Below are 20,439 nucleotides of genomic sequence, written 5' to 3'. Positions count from 1 at the left end.
CTGTGCTGTCATAAAGGCTCCCTGCCTGGATATGGTGATGTTCATGTGGGGGAGGGGGGACATGGTGTGCTCATTTGTGATCTGAGCATCCAGCTGGATTAATCTTGTGAGGTAACTGGAGTTTAGGACTCGGGAACTCACTCTAGGACATAATGCCCATCAAACCAATCGGCTGGATATGTGGGCAGGTGATCAAAAGATTTTCTGGACAAGGTACGCAATCCTGGCTGTGATCCATTTAACCCCCCAAACCTTCCTTGTCCTACCTATTTGTACATGTTACCACCACTTTGTTTAATTGATTAGGAGGTTTTGAATTGAATCTTTAATTCCTTCTTTTTTACCTCAGTTTACCTAATCCAGAGAGCAGTTGTGGAAATTATAGATGAGATTAAGGATGAATTTCCAACCATAATTGGAATGCAACAGCCAAACCAGGTAAGCATACTGAACTACTGTATTTGATTGCCATTAAATTTCTGATAAAAGAATTTCCCCTTCTTGTTCAAAAAATTGTTTTATCTACCATTATTTAATAAGACATGTTTTGCTGATATTTAGTCATTAAATAGTTATTGGAGCAGGGACTGGAACCTGGGTCTGCCAGGTGGGTGTTCTAATCTCTGGGCTCTAGAGTCAAGTCTCGCTCTTTCTCTGGTGGGGCTTCTCCACTTCCATTTTGTGCTGGGCCCAATCTGGAAACTGACCTCTGAATTGGACATTGTAGGTGAGATAAGTGGGGGAATGACATGAGCTGCTTTATAGCATCAGGATTTAGATGGCTCCATGCATACTCACTGGCAGAAATTTAGGGGAATTTATCAGCAGACATGTAGGTGCCGAGGTAATTTGTGGGCAGCTGAGTGGAAGTTTTGAGAATCTTAATTTGAGAATCTTAAACTGCCTCAAGTGGCAGTTAGATGCCCAAAATCTTTGCGGATGCAGCCTCATCTATGAAATGGTGATTAAAATGTCCCTATTTCACAGAGATGCTGTGAAGGTAAAATCCATTAAGGCTTGTAAGGTGCTCAGATTCTAATGTGATAGATCCTCAACTCCTTCTACACTTCCAATTCCACTGATACTGGCAAATCAGACCATGAAGCAGGACATCAATTCTAATCCCTCTTATAGAAATAAAATTGGGAGAAGAAGGCCTGTAAGAAGTTATTGCCTGAAATACTTAACATCTGCTTCCTCTGTTCCTGCTATCAGGCTGCAGAGCATCTCTAGCAGAAATGCTGTGACTAGGTTGACTTCTAGCATTACAAATTCATTCTCTTCTCCTTCAGTTCTGTCATCTTCCTAGCTAAACAACTCCACTTAGACAATTTAATTGAATCTCAAGTCCACAATCCCAACCACCTCTGATCACTCCTCAAACCCTCTCCTCTTACCTGCACTTCTCTATGCACAAGTTCTTGCCAATTTCTTCCATGAGAAAATTGACACAATACAATATGACTTTCCATCTTTTTCTACAACTCTCTCTTCCTCCTCTGTCACAGACACAGAAGTTTCTCATCTGTTCTCCTCCTCTAAGCCTACCTCTTGCCCCAATGATCCCATCCCATCCCGTTTGATTTCCCTCATGCCCACTCTCATTCCTTCCCTTACTCTTCTTGACCTCTTGTGTGCCTCTGGCTCAGTTGACTGGATGAGGGCAATCTAGCCTAGTGGTCAGAGCAGGCATCCGGAACCAAGGACTAGGGTCAGAGTCAGTAGTGGGAAGCCAGGGCCAAGGATCAAACCAAGGTCAGGAACTGAAGCAAGCAGGGTAACTGGCAAGGAGGGGCTGAAGGCAGATGCAGGCCAGAAACCAGGCTGGGTGTAAGGCAGGAATAAGGTAACAGGAGCAATCACAGTGGTGGGCATGAACATTGAGCCAATGTCCCAAAAGCCAGCCTGCTGCCCCCTGCAGCCAATCAGGTGGCATAGCCAATCAGATAGCTGTTGCAGGCCAAATGTATTGAGGAAGCTGCCTTGAGACTAGTTCTGCAGCAGATCCTGATTCCTGACACTTTCCCCTCACAATACAAGCAAGCTTTAGTCTCAATCCACCCTTGATCCAACTTGCCTCTCCAGTTAGTGCCGCATCCTCCCTTTTCCCTTTCGCCTTTAAGCTCATTAGACAGCAAATGTAAACGGCATGTTCAGAGTCCTCGCCTCCAGTTCCATCCTAGATTGTGTCCAACCAGCTTCTATCCTTTGCACTTAACTGAAAATTGGTAATGCTCTTGAAATCTTGTCCTTCCTTACCTTTTGTGACTCTGTTCTTTCCTGATTCTCCTCCCACCTCTCTAACTGTTCTTTAGTGTGTCCTTTGGAAGATCCTCCTCATTCCCTCTCCAACTTTCTGTAGGGGCTCCAGGGGGCTCTGTCCTTCATCCCTTTCTTTTCTCCCTCCACACTTACCTCTGAAATCTCATTCATAAATACAAATTCAACTACCATCTCTATGCTGATGACTCACAGATCTACCTCTCTGCTCCAGGCCTGTCCCATTCTGTCTAAATTAAAACCATGGTCTGCCTCTCTGATATTGCTTCATGGATTCTAGCCAATCAGCTCAAGATCAGCATGGCTGAAACAGAGTTCTTAAACTTTTCCACTATATGTCATCTTAAATTCAGATCTGTCTTTTCGTCTTCACATCCAAGCTATATCTAAATTTTGCTGTTTCTTTCCACATAACAACTCTTAAGATTTCCTGTCCATTTACACAGCTACAACTCTTGTCAGAGGTCACATCTCATATCTCTATTACTGCAACATCCTTCTCACTTGCCTTGACAAAGTAAATCTCTTCCTGCTCGTATCTATGCAGACTGCTGATGCAAAGATCAATTTCCTTGCACATCACCTTGCTCTCTCTTTGAATCCCTCCACTAGTTCGTCTTCTCTATCAGGGCAGCTCTAGGATTTTTGCCACCCCAAGCAAAAAAAAAAAACTTTGGCCGCCCCCCCCCTTTTTTTTTGTGCTCACGGCCCTGCCCCAACTCCACCCCTTCCCCAAATACCCAGCCCTGCCTCCTCCCCCAGGTTTGCTGCATTTCCACCCCCACTTTGCTTCCTGGGGGCCCCCCACGACCTCCTACCCTAGCTCACCTCCGCTCTGCCTGCTCCCCCAGGTCCGCCGCTGCGCCGCTTCTCCCCCTCCCTCTCACACGCAGCAAGCCTTGGAGGGAGGGGGGAGAAGCGGAGCGGCGGCGTGTGAGAGGGAGGGGGAGAAGCGGCGCAGCGGCAGACCTGGGGGAGCAGGCGGAGCGGAGGTGAGCTAGGGCAGGAGGTCGTGGGGGGCCCCCAGGAAGCAATGGGCGGGGTGGAAATGCAGCACACCTGGGGGAGGAGGCAGGGCTGTTTCGCATGCAGCAAGCCTGGGAGGGATGGGGGAGAAGCGAAGCAGCGGCGGTGCGCTCAGGGGAGCAGACGGAGCGGAGGCAAGCTTGGGTGGTGGGGACACTTTTTCCCCATGCCTCGGAGTCGGCACCTATGATGGCCGCCCCTAGAAATATGCCGCCCCTAGAAATGTGCCGCCCCAAGCACCTGCTTGTTTTGCTGATGCCTATGTGGCTGATAATTTTGTTCTTTACTACAGTTTCAATCAATTTTCCGGTGCTGAAGTTAGGCTTACTGGCCTGTAAGTGCCAGGATTGCACTTGGGCCTTTTTTAAAAATCCAAGTTACATTAGCTACCCTCCAGTTATCTTGTACAGCAGCTGATTTGAAGTGACAGGTTACATACCTTAGTTAGTTCTGCAATTTCAGATTTGAGTTCCTTCAGAACTCTTGGGTGAATATCATCTGGTTCTACTGAGTTATTACTGTTTAATTTATCAGTTTGTTCCAAAACCTCCTCTATTGACACCTCAAACTGGAACAGTTCATTGGATTCTTCACATAAGAAGATCAGCAAAGGTGTAGATATCTCCCCCATAGCCTCTGCAGTGAAGACTGATACAAAGAATTCATTTAGCTTCTCTGCAACAGCCCCATCTTTAGCACCTCAACCATCCAGTGGCCCCATTGACTGTTTGGCAGGCTTCCTGCTTCTGATATACTTTAAAAAATTGCAATTAGTTTTTTTGCCCTTAGCTAGTTCTTCAAAAAAATGTCTTGCCCTGCCTTATATATATTATTACATTTGACAGAGTTTAAGCTTTTCTATTTTCCTCACTAGGATTTTACTTCCAATTTTTAAAGTTCCCCCCCCCAGCCTCTTTCACTCTGCTGTTTAGCCACAGTAGCGTGGTCCTCTTACAGTTTTTTTAATTATTATTTAGGGCATACGTTTCATTTGAGCCTTTATTATGGTGTTTTTAAATGGTCTCTGTGCAGTTTGCAGGCATTTCAAACTTGTGACTATTCCTTTTAATTTCCATTTAACTAGGCTCCTAACTTTTGTGTAATTCCCCTTTTTTAAATTAAATGCTACTGTGATAGGTTTCTTTGCATTTCACAATGATGTTAAATTTAATTACATTATGGTTGCTATTACTGAGCGGTTCAACTATTATATTCACCTCTTGGACCGGATCCTGTGTTCCATTTCAATGCACATTCCTTCCTAAATGTTTTGAGAACCTTATGTGGGTTTTTTTTATTTTTATCACATAGACAATGGTACAAAACATTTAATGCAGATCCTCATCTGGTGTCAATCGTCATAACTCCATTTATTTCAATGGAACTATGGCAATTTACATTGGAGTATCCACCTCACATTTTTTTTCAAGCAACATTGCATAGGGTTTAGTTCAGGGGTAGGCAACCTATGGCATGGGTGCCGAAGGCGGCATGCGAGCTGATTTTCAGTGGCACTCATACTGCCCGGCAGGGGTGGCTCTAGGCACCAGCGGGCCAAGCGCCCGCTTGGGGCGGCATCCTGGGGAGGGCGTCATTTGGCTCCGGTGGAGCTCCCGCCGGCATGCCTGCGGCAGGTCCACCGGAGCCCGGGACGAGCGGACCTGCCGCAGTCATGCCTGCGGCGGGTCCCGTCTTCCCGCGGTTGAGCTCCCGCAGGCATGACTGCGGCAGGTCCGCTCGTCCCGGGCTCCGCTGGACCTGCCGCAGGCATGCCGGCGGGAGCTCCACCGGAGCCAAATGCCGCCCTCCCCAGGATGCCGGAGCCGCGGGAAGAGGGGACCCGCCGCGGGACTGGGGAAGGGCGGCGCAGCGCTCCGCGCTGCTTGGGGCAGCCTACTTTGTAGAGCCGCCCCTGCTGCCCGGGTCCTGGCCACCGGTTCGGGGGCTCTGCATTTTAATTTAATTTTAAATTAAGCTTCTTAAACATTTTAAAAACCTTATTTACTTTACATACAACAATAGTTTAGTTATATATTATAGACATAGAAAGAGACCTTCTAAAACATTAAAATGTATGACTGGCACACAAAACCTTAAATCAAAGTGAATAAATGAAGACTCGGCACACCACTGCTGAAAGGTTGCCAACCCCTGGTTTAGTTACAGGACTCCCATTTAAAAAAAAAAAATCAATGGAAGTTGCACCTCTGACCAATATCAGATGAAATACAGGTCACTACAGAGCATACAGAAACACATCTTTGTATATTACACATGTAAGGAACTATTTCTCTCATTTAGTGCAGTCACTGAAATTCATCATCCCCACTGAACAAAATCCAAGTGGTTAGAATTGTGGAGGGAAGACTGCTATGGAGTGTTCATACTTGGATCTTTCTTACGCAGTCACCCTGTGGCCAGGCTATTATTCCAGTGTATGGACAGGAAAAATGACTGATGCTACATTTTACCTAGCTACTTGGATCATGTATCCCTCTAATTACTGATCATGTGATCCATTATACAGCCAATTCAGAGCTCCCCTATATAGTATGAAGGATGGGCTTCAGAGAATCCTCTACAATCTCTCTGACCACAGTACAATCACCATGGGGCATAAGTGGTGCAAAAGGCCTTGTGCTTCCCACCCCCCACCCCCACATTAGGGTAAATTTCACACTAATCAATTGATTAGGTTTTCTTTAACATTTGTTTGAATCCCATTGGGCTGCAGGATGCAAGGTCAGGTTTCTAAGTGATAACTACCAGAAAAGCACGGATGAAAGATTTTGTCGGGCTTCATGTTTTATGTTACTTGTAATAGGTTAATACTCAAAGGCTCCAATCAGTACTGGGCCCCCTTGATCTTTAAATCAATATTTGAGGACTTCAGTAACTCAGCCAGAGGTTATGGGCCTATTACAGAAGTGGGTGGGTGAGCTTATGTGGCCTGAAAAGCGCAGGAAGTCCAACTAAAAGGGATGATCCCTTCTGGTCTTAAAGTCTGTGAATCTATGTTAAGTGCTGTATAAATACAGATGGCTTTTCCCTGAAGAGCTTAAAATCTAAAAAGTCGCTTACAGGCTAGCATATAAGCAAAGTATTATCAATGTGATAATAGGAACCTCTTGGTAGTTTAATATGTTAGCTGTATATGCTGACAGCCCCTCAACCTACAGTGTGTACTATTAGCTTGCCAGTTTTTAGTAAGCGTCCTTGTCATAGGTTTATTCCTCACTTTGAACTTTAGCGTCCACAAGATGGGGACCTGCATGGACTCCTCTAAACTAAAATTCTAGTTTAGATCTGGTATGCTGCCACCAGCCAGTTTGTTAGTGTCTGGCATACTCCCTGTTCCCCCAAACTTTCCCTGGGGAACACAGATCCAAACTCCTTGAATCTCAACACAAAGGGAAATAACCTATTTCCCCCACCTCCTTCCCCCAGTCCTGGGGAGAGATACCTGGATTCAAATTCCTTGAACCAAACAAAGAGGGATTCACTTTCCCCCCTCCCCTTCCCTTCCCCTGAAAATCCAAACAAGGAAGAAATCAATCAAGTTCTAAAAAGTAAAGATTTTATTAAAAGAAAGAAAGAAAGTACACTATCTCTATAACACCAAGATGAAAAATATACAGGGTCTAGCTATAAACCTGGAGAGGCTTCCCCCCCCCTTCTCAGAATAATAAAAGTAACAGCAAACAGAAATAAAGATATTTCTTCAGCAAACACACAACTGCAAATGTAGAAAGTAATTATAAGACTAAACCGCCTTTCTAATACTCACTATACTGAATAGAAGAAAATACTTCTGGAAAACTTGGAGAACTTGAAGATATGTCTGGCCTCTCTTAGATCCAAAAAGAGAATGGCAACTTAAACAAAGAACACAGACAAAGACTTCCCTCCACAGAGATTTGAAATTATCTTGTCCCTTGATTGGTCCTCTGGTCAGGTGTTCCTCAGGTTACTGAGCTTGTTAACCCTTTACAAGTAAAAGAGACCTTAACCCTTACTATCTGTTTATGACAGTCCTGGAAGAAGTGGGTGAAGTGGAGGAAAAGGAGGGATTTGAAGGGGAGAGTAGTGGCTTTATTTGTCAGCTCAGGAATGACATTCCATGCATAAGTGGCATCATGGAAGAAAGAGATGTTTGTGGGAGAAGCGCGCTCAGTCAAGGCTGGCATTGTCAGAGCAGAGAAGCAAGGGAAAATGCGTTCAGAGATGAGCAGATGAGTAGAACGTATTTTAAAATGTTTACAAATAGAGGCATATTCTACTTCTATATCTTAAGCATGTCTAATATGCCCATCATTGTATTACCAGGTGGCAATGTTGTAATTAAAATCAATTGGTAAATCACCAACAATAAACCATTAAACTCTTTTGGCTCACATCAAGTGTAGTCTCAGTTTAATCTGATACATCTGCTATTAGGCCCTTTATGTTCTGAGCTGATACTCTCTCGGCTAGCACACCTACATCTCCAAATTTATATTTTTAGATTTGCTTTTGATGCTGAGTCTGATGATGAGCTCTGCAAGATGACAGAGTCTCCTGGGAGGTGCTGACTCCATCAACATCCATAGAAGTAAAGTACTTCTCAAATTCAGATGACAGCTGCACTTCCCTGCTTGCTGAGCCACTGTAGGGCTGGGAATACTGCAAAGGCCATACACCTATTACAGGAGAAGGGTAGTCTTGTGCCCACAGGCCAAACAGGAACTACAAAAGCTTTTTCTTCTTCTAGATGCTAACTGTGCTACATAAATGTATGTTTTCCAAGACACTAAGTGTAAAATATTCTGGTACTTTCTATATGAACATGGGGCAGGATTATCTCTTCCTATGTGTTTATATAGCGACTTGGAAATTGCCACAATTCAAGTCATTATGTGTTCATTATTATTTGTAGAGTTAGATGAAGAATAACTGAACTTTTTAATAAAATAGCTTGTATCTCTGCATAGCTTCAGTATCAAAGGATTATTTTTGGAATAGCCTTTCACTCTCCATAAAGTCAGGATATTAAAAGAAATTCATTTTAGAACCATATGCCATATCGTTTCTCAAACACTTCCCTTTCAGGAAATTGTTCCCGTTCTACAAGCATCCAGATCAGTTGTGGCAAGTGCATTCTCTTCATCTCCTGGAGTAAGAGTTATTAATGGGCTAAACAGAATATCAACATCTTCAAAATCTGTTGCCAAAGTCTTGCAGCCAAAACTTGTACAAAATTTTGCAGAGTTAAATACTCTGTCTCATCGTCTTCTGAAAAATGTAAACATACCAAAGCAGCCTCTCTATAAAAATCAGGTATGGGAGCATTCGTTCAAATGCTAATTATTTAGGACCTATTCTGACATTCTTTACCTGCAATGTATATCAGATTTTCAAACTACTTTCAATTAAAAGTTCTATTCCACTGCTCATTCAAGTTACTGTGTGTAAAACTGGAATCTTTACCATCTTGATCTCGTTTTTTTCCCCCTCTATTACATAGTAATTCATACGGGTACAAATCCTGAAACCATTGGTTAACTCATTCAGTTAACAAGTTCGCTGGGCCAAAACAGTAGGCATTTTGCCTGAATGAGGACTGACTGTATACAGACAGATGCTCTGATTGCACCCAATATCTGTGAGTGGAGAGGACCCTATGTACGTGGTTCTCCTCCTTCCACATGGAGAGAGAGCTTAGCCAGCTCTGCAGCAGCATTAACTCTCCTCCTCCACTGCTACTTTCTCCTATAACCCACAGAAGGCCTGCTGAGTCAGAAGAATAGACAGGCTGGTAGAAGGGCTGTGGTAGATGCTTGTGATTGGTCTATGTTCTGGTGACCCACACAGATGACAAAAGTAATGTAAATATAGACATTTCAGAAGTGGATATGGATATAGGGAACTGCTCTTAAAATTTTATTCTGTTGAGCAGCATTGATATTCTGGCAGCAAAAAAAAACTGTTTTTAAAAATGATTTTTCCTTCAGGGTAGAACATTTTCCCTGTTTGATGTGATCTCCTATCCAGCAAAGACTGCTCTCACCAGCATAATGTGTGCTTCCTACGCAGCACTAATTTACGTGGTAAGTATAAGCTTCTTAGTTCTGCACCCACAGTGCGTAGTGCCTTACTCCATATGTGAAACCACTTGGACTATGTGCAGCATAAGGTACTACAAACTGGGTAAAGGGGACAGAATCAGGCATTTTTTGATCAATTCAGTTTCTTAATATTCATGCTATAGTAATGTAGCCATCAGAATAAGGTTTAAATGTTGTCATCAACAATGAGCATTTCAGTTTTCCCTCTGTTCTTTTCATACAGGTAGCCGCATGACAGGCAGAATGAAATGGTTATTTTACTCAAGTTGCATTTGAGTGTATCATGTACATGTTTAGGCAGCCTTGCAAACCTGGTCACAAACCAAGGCATAAAAATCTACTCCCCTGTCCTCTATGTTGATTGATAATGGAAAAACTAATGATATTTACTCACTTATTTAAAAACAAAAATTAAAATAAAACCCCCAACTACTTACCCTGGATAAATGGGACACTATTATTTTTCAATGCTCCATTAAATTGTGTGTCCCCCTACTCTATGGCTGAACTATTTTGGATTAAATTTAGAAACAAAAAAAACCCAGGCACCTGGCATGGAAAACACCAGCCCTAACAATTAAAGTTTGGCAAAAATATAAGCAGCTGAAAACAGGGTCTTATAATGGCAAGTTTCAAGCTATTGACACCACCCACCTACAATGATTATATCAACTTAATATATTTTCCCCCTGTATGGCCTGTATCTGTTTGTGTCTTGAGATTGTTAACCCTTCAGGGCATGGATTACATCTTTTCTAGGTGTGTATTGTATCCAACACAATGGGGACCCAATCCCAATCAGGGTCTTTGGGTACTACCAGATTATAAATATTTTCTAATAACTTTTTTAAACAAAATTAACCCACTCCAGGCATCCTAAGATATCCAGAATTATGGTTATTTGCACATTGTAGGGAACAGAGGCACTATTCTACTTCACATAAAACCTGATTTGTGTGAAGTGCTGAGTGCTAACACCCACTTCCAGCAATGGGATCTAAGAGCATCCAGCTCTTTGCAAGAGACATTCAGCATGTTACAGCATAGCTCCCTACTTGACTCATTGCAGGCTCCATCCTATCCTGCAAGGAACCGAGTGCTCTCATTCTCATTTAATTCTATGGGACTCAAGGTACCTTGGGAACTGGCAGGATTGGGTTTGCACATCCAAATATGTTACTAGATGTTCTATTCCAGGACCTGTTCAGTTTCTTATTGCTTAATTATAATCAATTGCCTATATGTTTAGAAGCCTGAAAAATAAAAAGCAGGTATCAGAAAGATGAAGTATTTGTCTAGTACAATGGTTCCCAAACTGGGGTTCGCCAAATGTTACAGAGGGTTCTCTGGAAAAAAATCCCTAATGGTGGACAGAGCTGTCCCTAGGAACCCCGGGCAGCACAGGACCAGCAGCCTGGAGCCCCTTGACTTCCAAGAAACAGATCAAAGCAAGCATGTCTATCACACTGAGGAGATTTAAACTTCAAGACTCCTTATAAGAAATGGAAAGGGAGGTAGATATTTTTTGCTATTTTTAAAATGAAATAGGCAGTTAGTATTTTTTTGAAATTATTATGAAGAACAAGTTTTAAGCTTTGCTGTAACGTGCGTTGTTCGCCTGGACTGCTCAAGACCTGAATGCTTGTGTAGGAGGAACTCTTTGAGTTGGCTTCTTAGATATGAAACAGCATGAAAGTATTTGATACTCCTTGATGAAACATAGGAGCCCTGTCTTATAACAGGCTTATTCAAAGTGATACAAGCTACGAAAGTGAGATCTTGGAAAAGTGTTGCCATTTTCATAATGTAAAAAAATACTGTATTGATCAATAATGAATAATAGTGTGTAATGTCATAAAAACCAATTTTATATTTCCAAGATTACTGCTTTTATAATTTATACGCAGGTAAAGGAGAAAATCCCTGGAAATATTCATTTTTAGGAGGGGGCTCGCGAGACTTGACATTTTAGTGAAAGGAGGTCACAAGTTGTTAAAGTTTGGGAACCACCGGTCTAGTAGAAGTTTCATAATGTATCTTTTAGTATTTTTCCAGCTCTTGTGGCTACAATCTCATTAGTATTTTCTAGTGTCCTATACTATAGTTCTGTCAGTAATATTATCTTAAATCAGGAAATAAAACATTGTCTTATATTGTGACAAATGTACAAAGTTGGAATATTTTTGAGTTGAGTGCATACTGCTCAACTTTCAAAGGCCCAAATGTAGGACAAAAACAGAATGTTTGAACACAAATTAATTCCACAGGAATGTTACACTGCTGTGGATTCCTTCCTTTTCTGTAAAAACACCTCATTCTATAACCTCACTATAGAGTTCATTTTTTATGCAAATTTCAGCAATAGACATCAGAGAACACCAAATGTGTGGAAGTAACTAACATTGGGACTCCTGTGACATCCCTCAGTCAGGTACATTTGAGCTGATGAGATGTAAAATCGGTCATCAAAAATATTTGATTTCTTGCCATTTGATAAGCTTTTGGGGCCAAACTTGCTGCTACGTAAGTCAGTGGAGGGTGAAACTTACTGATTTCAGTGGGAGCAGGAGCAGACCTTTAATAGAGGAACTGGTTGCAAGTAAAAACGAGGAGTCCCGGTGGCACCTTAGAGACTAACAAATTTATTTGGGCATATAACCCACTTCATCAGATGTGTGGAGTGAAAAATACAGTAGGTGGGTATAAATATACAGCATATGAAAAAATGGGATTTGCCTTACCACATGGGGGGGTCAGTGCTAACGAAGCCAATTCAATCAGCATGGCTGTGGCCCATTCAACAGTTGACAAGAAGGGGTGAATATCAGAGGGGAAATTACTTTTTGTAGTGACCTAGCCACTCCCGGTCTTAATTCAGGCCTACTTTGATGGTGTCAAGTTTGCAAATTAATTCCAGCTCTGCAGTTTCTCATTAAAGTCTATTTTGCTGAAGAATGGCCAATTTTAAGTCTGTTTATTGAGTGTCCAGGAAGACTGAAGTGCTCTCCTACTGGTTTTTGAACGTTACAATTCTTGATGTCTGATTTGTGTCCATTTATTCTTTTACATAGTGACTGTCTGGTTTGGCCAATGTACATGGCATAAATCACATTGGTAGATGTGCAGGTGAGCCCCTGATGGTGTTGCTGATATGGTTAGTTCCTATGATGGTGTCCCTTGAATATAGATATGTGGACAGTTGGCAATGGGATTTGTTGCAGGGATTGGTTCCTGGGTTAGTGTTTCTGTTGTGTGGGGGTAGTTGCTGGTGAGTATTTCCTTTAGATTGGGGAGCTGTCTGTAAGCAAGGACTGGCCTGTCTCCCAAGGTCTGAGAGTGAGGGATTGTCCTCCAGGATAGGTTGTAGATCCTTGATGGTGCGCTGGAGAGGTTTTAATTGTTGTTAGTATTTACAGTAATACATTCTATAGGAGAAATGTGTAATAGTAATTGTTTAAATGTTTGATAGACATAATGGCATTGACCCTACTAGCAAATTCATTTAGCTACAACTGTACAAAGTATGCAACTACTGTGGTGATATATAAAAGCTTGATCCTATGAAGTGCTAAATACAGTAGCCCTGATCCAAAAAGCACTTAAGCCTCTACTTAATTTTAAGCACATATGTAGTCTTACTGACTTTGCTGGGACTATTCATATGCTTAACTGTATTGGATTGTGGCCAGAGTGGTCAGCATCTCGCAGCACTGAGGCCTTTATTACTAAGATATTGGTATGTATTCAACTTCAAAATAAAGGGTACTTGTATGTTACTGTCTGTATATTTGAAATAAACAACTCCAAGTTATGGTTTTCTTCAACTAAACTCTATCTTTATTGTACGTAGGCAGTCTCTATTAACACAGTACTAGGGAAAATAAAATACATTGTTCAAGAAGAAAAGACCTCAAGAGAAAACACTGAGAATGAGGATGAAAAAGATGTATTCTCCAAATATGAAGATTTAGCAAGTTACGCTGTACCCTCTCCAGAGAAGCAAGTATTTTCTAAATTTCCTGTTGAAGATTCAACTAAGAGCACCATTCACATCCTACATTCTGCACTGGATCAAGATACAGTATTTAGTAGTGGAACTGAAGCTCAAACAGGCTTGTGAGCTTTTTGTTAGTGCACTGAATGTTTAAACAAAGACACTTAACATATACAGAATTTACATTCTCTATTTGTTAATAAAATAATTAGTACAAATAGCTTAATGTCTTCAGTGTTCCTTAGCTAGTGTTTTCTTTCAATAGCCATGTCCCTCAGAACAGTTGCGGCTAAGGGCCTTACTATGAATATTTTTAGAGCCATGTCCTATAGCATTTAAATTTCTTAGTGACACAAACTTTCGTCCCCTCCAGTTATGAATTCCACAAACTGGCTTCAGAGAAAAGAAAAACAAGTTTATTAACTACAAGGGATATAATCACTTAAAATCTAAGGGATCAAAGCAGATTACCCAGCAAATAAAACAAAAATGCAATATAAGCTTAAGATACCAAAAACCTGGTTACAAGAAGTAGTTTTTCACCCTAAATATTGTTTTGGGCAGATTGCAGAGGTTCTTGAAGGCAAGCTGCTCTTGCTTGCAGCTTGAAACTCCAGGCATTTTTCACAGGCCAGACACCTTCCCAGACTGGGTTCAGTCCTCCCCCCACACACTTTCTTTGTTTTTTAGATGTTTCCTGCAGTCATCCTGGGTGGGGATTCAGTGAAGAATGAACGCTGATTAAGTCACTCCCCAGCCTTAAATAGGTTTTACATATGGCATGAATCCTTTGTTTTCCGGTGTGGTTCCTACTGCCACCACCACCCTCACTGGAAAAATACTGGTATTCTATCATGGAGTCCAGTACTAGCCCAGGAGACAATCACATGACGCTGCAGTGTCAAAGCTGCCATGAGTCAGAGGTGGTTTGTAGCAGCCCAGTAAATCATAACCTTTTCAATGATCTCACATGCCTTATCTTGCAAGAAACATAGTTATGCTATAATCATATAATAATATTTCTATGAAGAATATGGGGTGTAGTGTCACACCATCCTTCACCAGGTTCAACTATACCACTAAAACAAAGATGGCCCAGTGCTCTGATTAGATCAGCACCTGGATGAATAGTTAGTTGAAGCAGAAGCTGAGCAAGATAAAGAATATGTTGGTGGGCAGAGAAAAGCACTATGAAGAATTTACAGAAACAGTGCAAATACCTTCCTTTGACTGAAGGTATACGTTCCTAATTGGTGAAGTCAATCTGTAGTTTATGAATGTTCCTGGATTTCTCAATGATGCTAAGCTTTTGCATAACACAAAACATGAGTAATGCTTTCTACTTGATCCAGTTGACTATGAGATTCCGTACCATCCTGTAGACAGACAATGACCTGCCTTCAGTTATTCACACCTTCACCAGCAACTATCTGGACCACCATAATGCAATATACCTGGGCCTGAAGCCTTCAATGCCTAGGAAACTCCAACTAGTACCGAACTTTGCAGCACATCTCAATAACACTGGCTACCATAAGCACATCAGCCCTGTGCTCCACTCTCTACACTAGCTTCACCCAGAATATTGAATCAAGTTCAAGGTCTTGGTCCTTATCTTGAATGGCCTGACCCCAGAGTGTCTGAAAAATTACCTAAAGCTATGGGATAAGCACTGTGCTGGACAACTCTGAACCTCAGACATAATGGGACTTTCTACCATATGAGCAAAGCTCATCTGTCAAAGAGGCACAGCTTTCTCAGGGACTAGTCTGAGACTCTGGAATGAACTGCTACAGTGCCTCTATCACAAACTGCCACTTTCTGATCCAAGTACTAGGTACACACTTCTCTGAACTGCCTTGTCCAAGATACCTTCTAAGTGTTTACATTTTTTAAATAATCCAAAAACAAAATCCTACACTGCATACCCAGTTTTCCTCCAGAGGAAAGGATGACAGAATTCACATGTGATAGACGTTTGTCATGTTGGTTAATTGACTATTGGAATGTCACTCAGACACTACCATGATGAAGGAGATACAAGTACTTATTTAGAACAGAAGTGGGGTAATTGCACACACAAAAGTAACCATGCAAAGGACATTACAACACACAAGTGCTTTGTACCTCATTTTATGAAACTCTGGTCCTATGTGTTCAGAAGATAAAATAACAGCTTTTTCTCCTGACCTGCACATAACATTTAAAAAAAATCTCCCAATTACATTAAGTAGTTTAGAATTATAATAATTTCAATGTATTAAAAAATTCTGTCCTTCAATGGATAGTTATAACATTTCAAGATGGTTTTATAAACTAAATGCATTATTATATTCCTCCTCCTAAAGGTTAAAAGATTTTAACTCTAGCAATGGAAGATTTAACACTTCAAATATTGCAAACTAGGCTAATGTACATATATTTGCCTTTAATAAAATACAAGTTTAATGTAAAACTGCACTGGCACAATGCTAATTCATTCTAGAGAGGGTCTTGAACTTATTTATGATCTTAAAGCATTAAGTAATGTAGAAATGAGTAATAATAAGATTAACACTAGTATTTCTTTATATTAATATCTAGAAAATTTTTTGCATATTCTGTGATACTGATAATGCCTTGTACACAGACACTGGTATTTTGCATTATGGCCACTGATTTTGAAGTTCAGGATGTACATTATTTTTTCATATCAGAACTTCCAGTCTTTTTGTACTTATCAGCATAGTAATCAGAGTCACAGCTGATAGATAAGTCCGAAGGAGTCACATAAACACTTCCATTGTCTACAGTAACCTTGTGAGTTCTTTGCTTTATTCCTTTTGATCGCCATTTTGGTGTTGCTGATGGTTCTGTAGGGTTTATTGCTTGATATAAGCCTTCTCCTGTTGCCAAAGTAATTTTATACTTGTGCCAAGGGCAAATAATGCAGGGCTGTCCATTGATATCCTGGGAAAAAAATTAAGACAACCCACTGAAATCTTACTCTTCCTTATGAAAAATCTCTACACCAACACAGCTTTGTGGCCTAGTTGCAATACCCTGTACTTCCGTGTTAGGAACAGCAGGTTCTGTTTTTAAAACTAGCGACTGGAATACCAAATCAGATTACTGATCCAAGTAGTGTAGCCTGGTTCCAACAGTGGCCAAGATCTGAAGACTCAGAGGAAAGCCCATAATTCCCCTAATTGGCAATACTCTATCATAATGGGATGTGTGTGTGTATAGATGACAGGGATTCTTTCTGACTCCAGATAATAAAGATAATATCCATTTTTATTTTCAACAGTGTGACTGGAGATGTTTTTACTTACTCACATTTTGACAGACACCACATCTCTTTATGATGTGGAAACACAAAGCATGCTGTCAGTGTTTTATAAAGTAAGTGTGTCTAGTAAGTGCCAAATAATAAATGATATTAAACTATTTGTTTCAAAAGTACCTGAACTTGGCCTCCTGTCCCTCAAGCCACCAGGAAGTTGGGGGCATTGTGGAAATTGAAAAATTAAGGACTGTTAAAGAGAGTGGTCCATTGTAGAGAGAAAGGGCCAAATTTTGCTTTCAGCTACACCAGTTTAAATCCAAAGTAACCCCATTGATTTCAGTAGAGTTATTGCAGTGTTACTAAGAAGATTATTTAGCCCAAAGTGAGACAGTAATGTAAAATTGGGATTAAAATGTAAAAAGATTTTGAATAATTGTGTGTATTTATTTTAGAATGTTTACATACCTCTATCTCTCCAAGATGTAAAGGACCTCCTGCATCTGAAACATAGTGGAATATGGAATTAGGAGTCAAAACTCAAACTAGCTTACTTTAAAATTGTTACATAAACACCAAGATGATGAGTGCAAACAATCTTACGGTAACAGCGACGGTCCATGGCATAAAATTTCTCTTCATGGTAGAAAACGACAACTTCTCTGTCATGGACACTGGCTGTTATTCTTTGGGATTGTTTTATGTCTTCTTCTTTACCAACATATACAGGAGCATCAGCCTTTACTTTATCAGGTGTTTCAATTGAGCTGTGCAAATCCATGTCCTTTAGTTAAAAATATTAAAAAGCCACTTTATAAAACAATTAAAGTTTAGGGTTTCTACACAAGGACACTTTATGAATGACTTGCTATCCAAAGATACTATTTAACCAAAATATCATAAGCAAAAGTTTTGGTGAAAATATATCTATATTAACAAAACATTCCTGCTTCATAACAATGATAGCCAGTCTGTTCATTACTAGACTTAGGTCTTGGGTAATAGCAACACTACAGTTAGGGGCAAAATAAGACTTAGATTCTAAACCTCTTCATTCATTTATGCCAATCTCCAAAAAAACTCCATATAAATAAAAGCAAGTGTGCTAAAACTACTTTTTAGATAATGTCAAGGTTGGGGATATACACTGATTTAAAATAAGAAAAGGGTTAAAGTTTACCTGCAAAAGAAAAACAAAAGTTAAAAAAAAGTTTTTGCATGTATAGAGGAGAATGGGCAGGGGGTTGGAGGGAGCAACCAAAATGGGACCGAATCAAACTCTAAAGGGGATAAAAGCAATGTCACTTCAAGTCACATCAGTACCTTAGATCCACACTAGAGCATGACATGGATGAAGAAATGAAGTTGCAAAGTAAAGTGCAGTTCCCTTCTATAGCTCCCTCACATCCAGGCCTGCTCTGTTCTCTATGTATCAGCTCTGATAAGTACTTCTTTAATGAAAAAGGCTTTCTGAAAGACTGGAACTAGTCTGAACAGCATAAAAAGGCAGGCTTTGTGTGGGACATTGCATGGCTGAATGAACTTTTGCAAGAACTGATAAGAGGAAGGCTGCAGCTGGGCTGATAACAGATTAGAGTTGTTTGCTTCTTTACTCCTTATAATTATCTCATAGCTGCCTTCTCCAGAAGGAATCTTGGAGTCACATTCATTTAAAACAGCATTTAGAAGTTTTTTTATAACATTCCTATGGCCACTCACACATGGCAAACAAATAATTCTAAATAAAAAATTACGTATGTCACAGCCCCTGCAGACTGGTGTAAACACCATGGTACTTTCCAGGCTACTTACCAGCTGATTATACATAAATCAAATAGCAGTACAGCTCCTTCAGGTAGTCCCCTCCAGTTCTGTTCCAGCTCATACCATATTTCTATTTCTAGTTAAGATTTTATAGTACACCTCTACCCCAATATAACACGACCCGATATAACATGGTAAAGCAGTGCTTCAGGGGGGCAGGGCTGCGCGTTCTGGCGGATCAAAGCAAGTTCGATATAATACAGTTTCACCTATAACGTGGTAAGATTTTTTGGCTCCCAAAGACAGCGTTATATTGGGGTACAGGTGTAATTATTAGTCACAGGAATACATTATCCTGAGAGGTTTCAGAGTAGCAGCCATGTTAGTCTGTATCCACAAAAAGAACAGGAGTACTTGTGGTACCTTAGAGACTAACGAATTTATTGAGCATAAGCTTTCATGGGCTACCCACGAAAGCTTATGCTCAAATAAATTTGTTAGTCTCTAAGGTGCCACAAGTACTCCAGTTCCCATTATCCTGAGAATTACTCACTTCTCTTTCACAGCTTGCTTTGTAAATAAGCATAGTACAAAATATTCTGATCACGAGACTGGGAACTGTAAACTCCTGATCTTTAATATGTAACCTTCAGCAAGTAACACAGGCCAAAATTTTCAAATACAGTGCCTACAATTAGGCACTCTCATCCTCACTGAGGTGCCTAAATATAAGTGACCTGATTCTGCATGATGATCAGCACCCAAAACTCTCACCAAGATTGATGGGAGTTTTAGCTGCTCAACACCTCTGACAATCAGGCCACATTCATTTGGTTGCCTAAATGTAGGCATGCACCCAAATTTGACTCAGAGTTAAAAAGGCTTCAGCTCAGCCTCTGATTTTGCTAGCATGTTTTGGCACCCACATTTAATAGTTGGGGCAAGTGCTAACATTTAAATATTAAATGTTGTTTTGAAGCACAATCAGGCTGATGTGTAAATGATAGCATATGCTCTTACAATTAACTGCAGGACCAAAACTGCCCCAATAAATGGCAGGTCCGCCAGAGAACGCCCTTGAGACTGACCATTTGAATCTGAGTATAAGTCCGAAGGAAGCCTGCGAAGAAGCACTGTGGCAGGCGAAGGGTTTCTAGCACTGAGGGAGAGCGACAAGGGCATTCTTGCCAAGGGCAAGCTATAATTAGACCCTTTTTTTCAGCCCGCTAATGGCCACTCTCTCGGCTGGAACCAGCAGGGAGCTGGTGGTGAGCATGGGAAGAACTGGCTGGAAGTGGCTATTCTGGCTCTGACAGAGCTGACATATAGGGGAGGAGGAGGCAGGCTCCTTGACCACTGGGAGCGGAAGGCTCCCTGAGAGAGGGGGGATTCCACGTCGCATGACAGAAGCCCAATCAAAACCACTCCCGCCTGCCTCTGGTATCCGGCTGGAGCGCTCCCTAGCCCCCGCCAGAAGCAGCAGCTCTCTCCTCAAAACACTCCGCTACCAGTTAACCCCCCGCCGCTGAAGCGCTACGGACAGAGGAGCGGCCGAGCCGGCTTCCCCCTGCACCAGCCGCTCACATGGCGCTATGGGCGCGCTAGTTTCCGGGCCGTTCCTCGGGCAGGCTCGCGCCCTCCTTCAGTTTCCATCCTGCCTCTCTTGCCGCGCAGCCCTGCCAGGCCCAGGGGAGCGTGGCCCCAGCGCCCCCGGCTCGGCAGGGAACAGGGAGCGCCATGGCTGCGCTATCGACCCAACAGCCTCCCGGGGCCCCGTGCTCAGTGCGAGCAGCAGGCGGGGCACGGGCGCGAGCGCTCTGGGTGCCGGGGAGAGCCCGCTTCATCCGTTCCCGGCCAGGCTCGGCCCACGTTCGCAGCCGCGACAGGGCTCACGAGCCCCATATTTAACAGCCGCTGGTGTTCGCGCCTGGCGCGAGCCCCCCCTGCAGGGAGCGGCTGGCAGAGCGAACAGGGCTCTGTGCCCGGTGGGGGGCGTCACGCGCGCA

General features: G+C 41.9%; 2 protein-coding genes across 9 annotated transcripts in view; one reads left to right on the top strand and one right to left on the bottom strand.

The window, feature by feature from the left end:
- The first annotated feature begins 46 nt into the window (after positions 1-46).
- On the top strand, positions 47-13,626 carry SPATA9 (spermatogenesis associated 9). Its single transcript, XM_039543333.1, has 5 exons — positions 47-213; positions 350-438; positions 8,395-8,622; positions 9,297-9,392; positions 13,261-13,626. Exons 1-5 carry the CDS (start codon positions 153-155, stop codon positions 13,528-13,530), a joined length of 744 nt encoding a protein of 247 aa, XP_039399267.1. The 5' UTR covers positions 47-152; the 3' UTR covers positions 13,531-13,626.
- Positions 13,627-15,949: 2,323 nt separating this feature from the next.
- Positions 15,950-20,439, bottom strand: part of RFESD (Rieske Fe-S domain containing) — a 29,968-nt gene continuing 25,478 nt past the window's right edge. For 4 of the 8 annotated variants that reach the window (XM_039543339.1, XM_039543341.1, XM_039543342.1 and 1 more), the window contains exons 2-4: positions 17,273-17,453; positions 17,138-17,172; positions 15,950-16,353 (exon numbers count right to left, since the gene is read on the bottom strand). In XM_039543339.1, the coding sequence (XP_039399273.1) occupies positions 16,084-16,353; positions 17,138-17,172; positions 17,273-17,450 (483 nt within the window). In that variant the 5' untranslated portion in view covers positions 17,451-17,453 and the 3' untranslated portion in view covers positions 15,950-16,083. Of the gene's footprint in view, positions 16,354-17,137; positions 17,173-17,272; positions 17,454-17,992; positions 18,460-18,481; positions 20,419-20,439 lie in introns of those variants that run through there. The other 4 variants (XM_039543335.1, XM_039543337.1, XM_039543338.1 and 1 more) reach the window with 4 other exon arrangements.

The sequence above is a fragment of the Mauremys reevesii genome, linkage group 6, assembly GCF_016161935.1.
Source record: "Mauremys reevesii isolate NIE-2019 linkage group 6, ASM1616193v1, whole genome shotgun sequence".
Taxonomy (NCBI): Eukaryota; Metazoa; Chordata; order Testudines; family Geoemydidae; genus Mauremys; species Mauremys reevesii.
The sequence above is the reverse complement of the archived record's forward strand: the minus strand, read 5'-3'. Positions and strand labels throughout refer to the sequence as shown.

Bases quoted from the DNA above. Each gene is read 5' to 3' on its own strand.
- SPATA9 (XM_039543333.1), top strand. From the start codon at position 153: ATGCCCATCAAACCAATCGGCTGGATATGTGGGCAGGTGATCAAAAGA. The intron at 214-349 runs GTACGCAATCCT...TTTTTACCTCAG, and splicing joins CAAAAGATTTTCTGGACAAG to TTTACCTAATCCAGAGAGCA. The intron at 439-8,394 runs GTAAGCATACTG...CTTCCCTTTCAG, and splicing joins GAATGCAACAGCCAAACCAG to GAAATTGTTCCCGTTCTACA.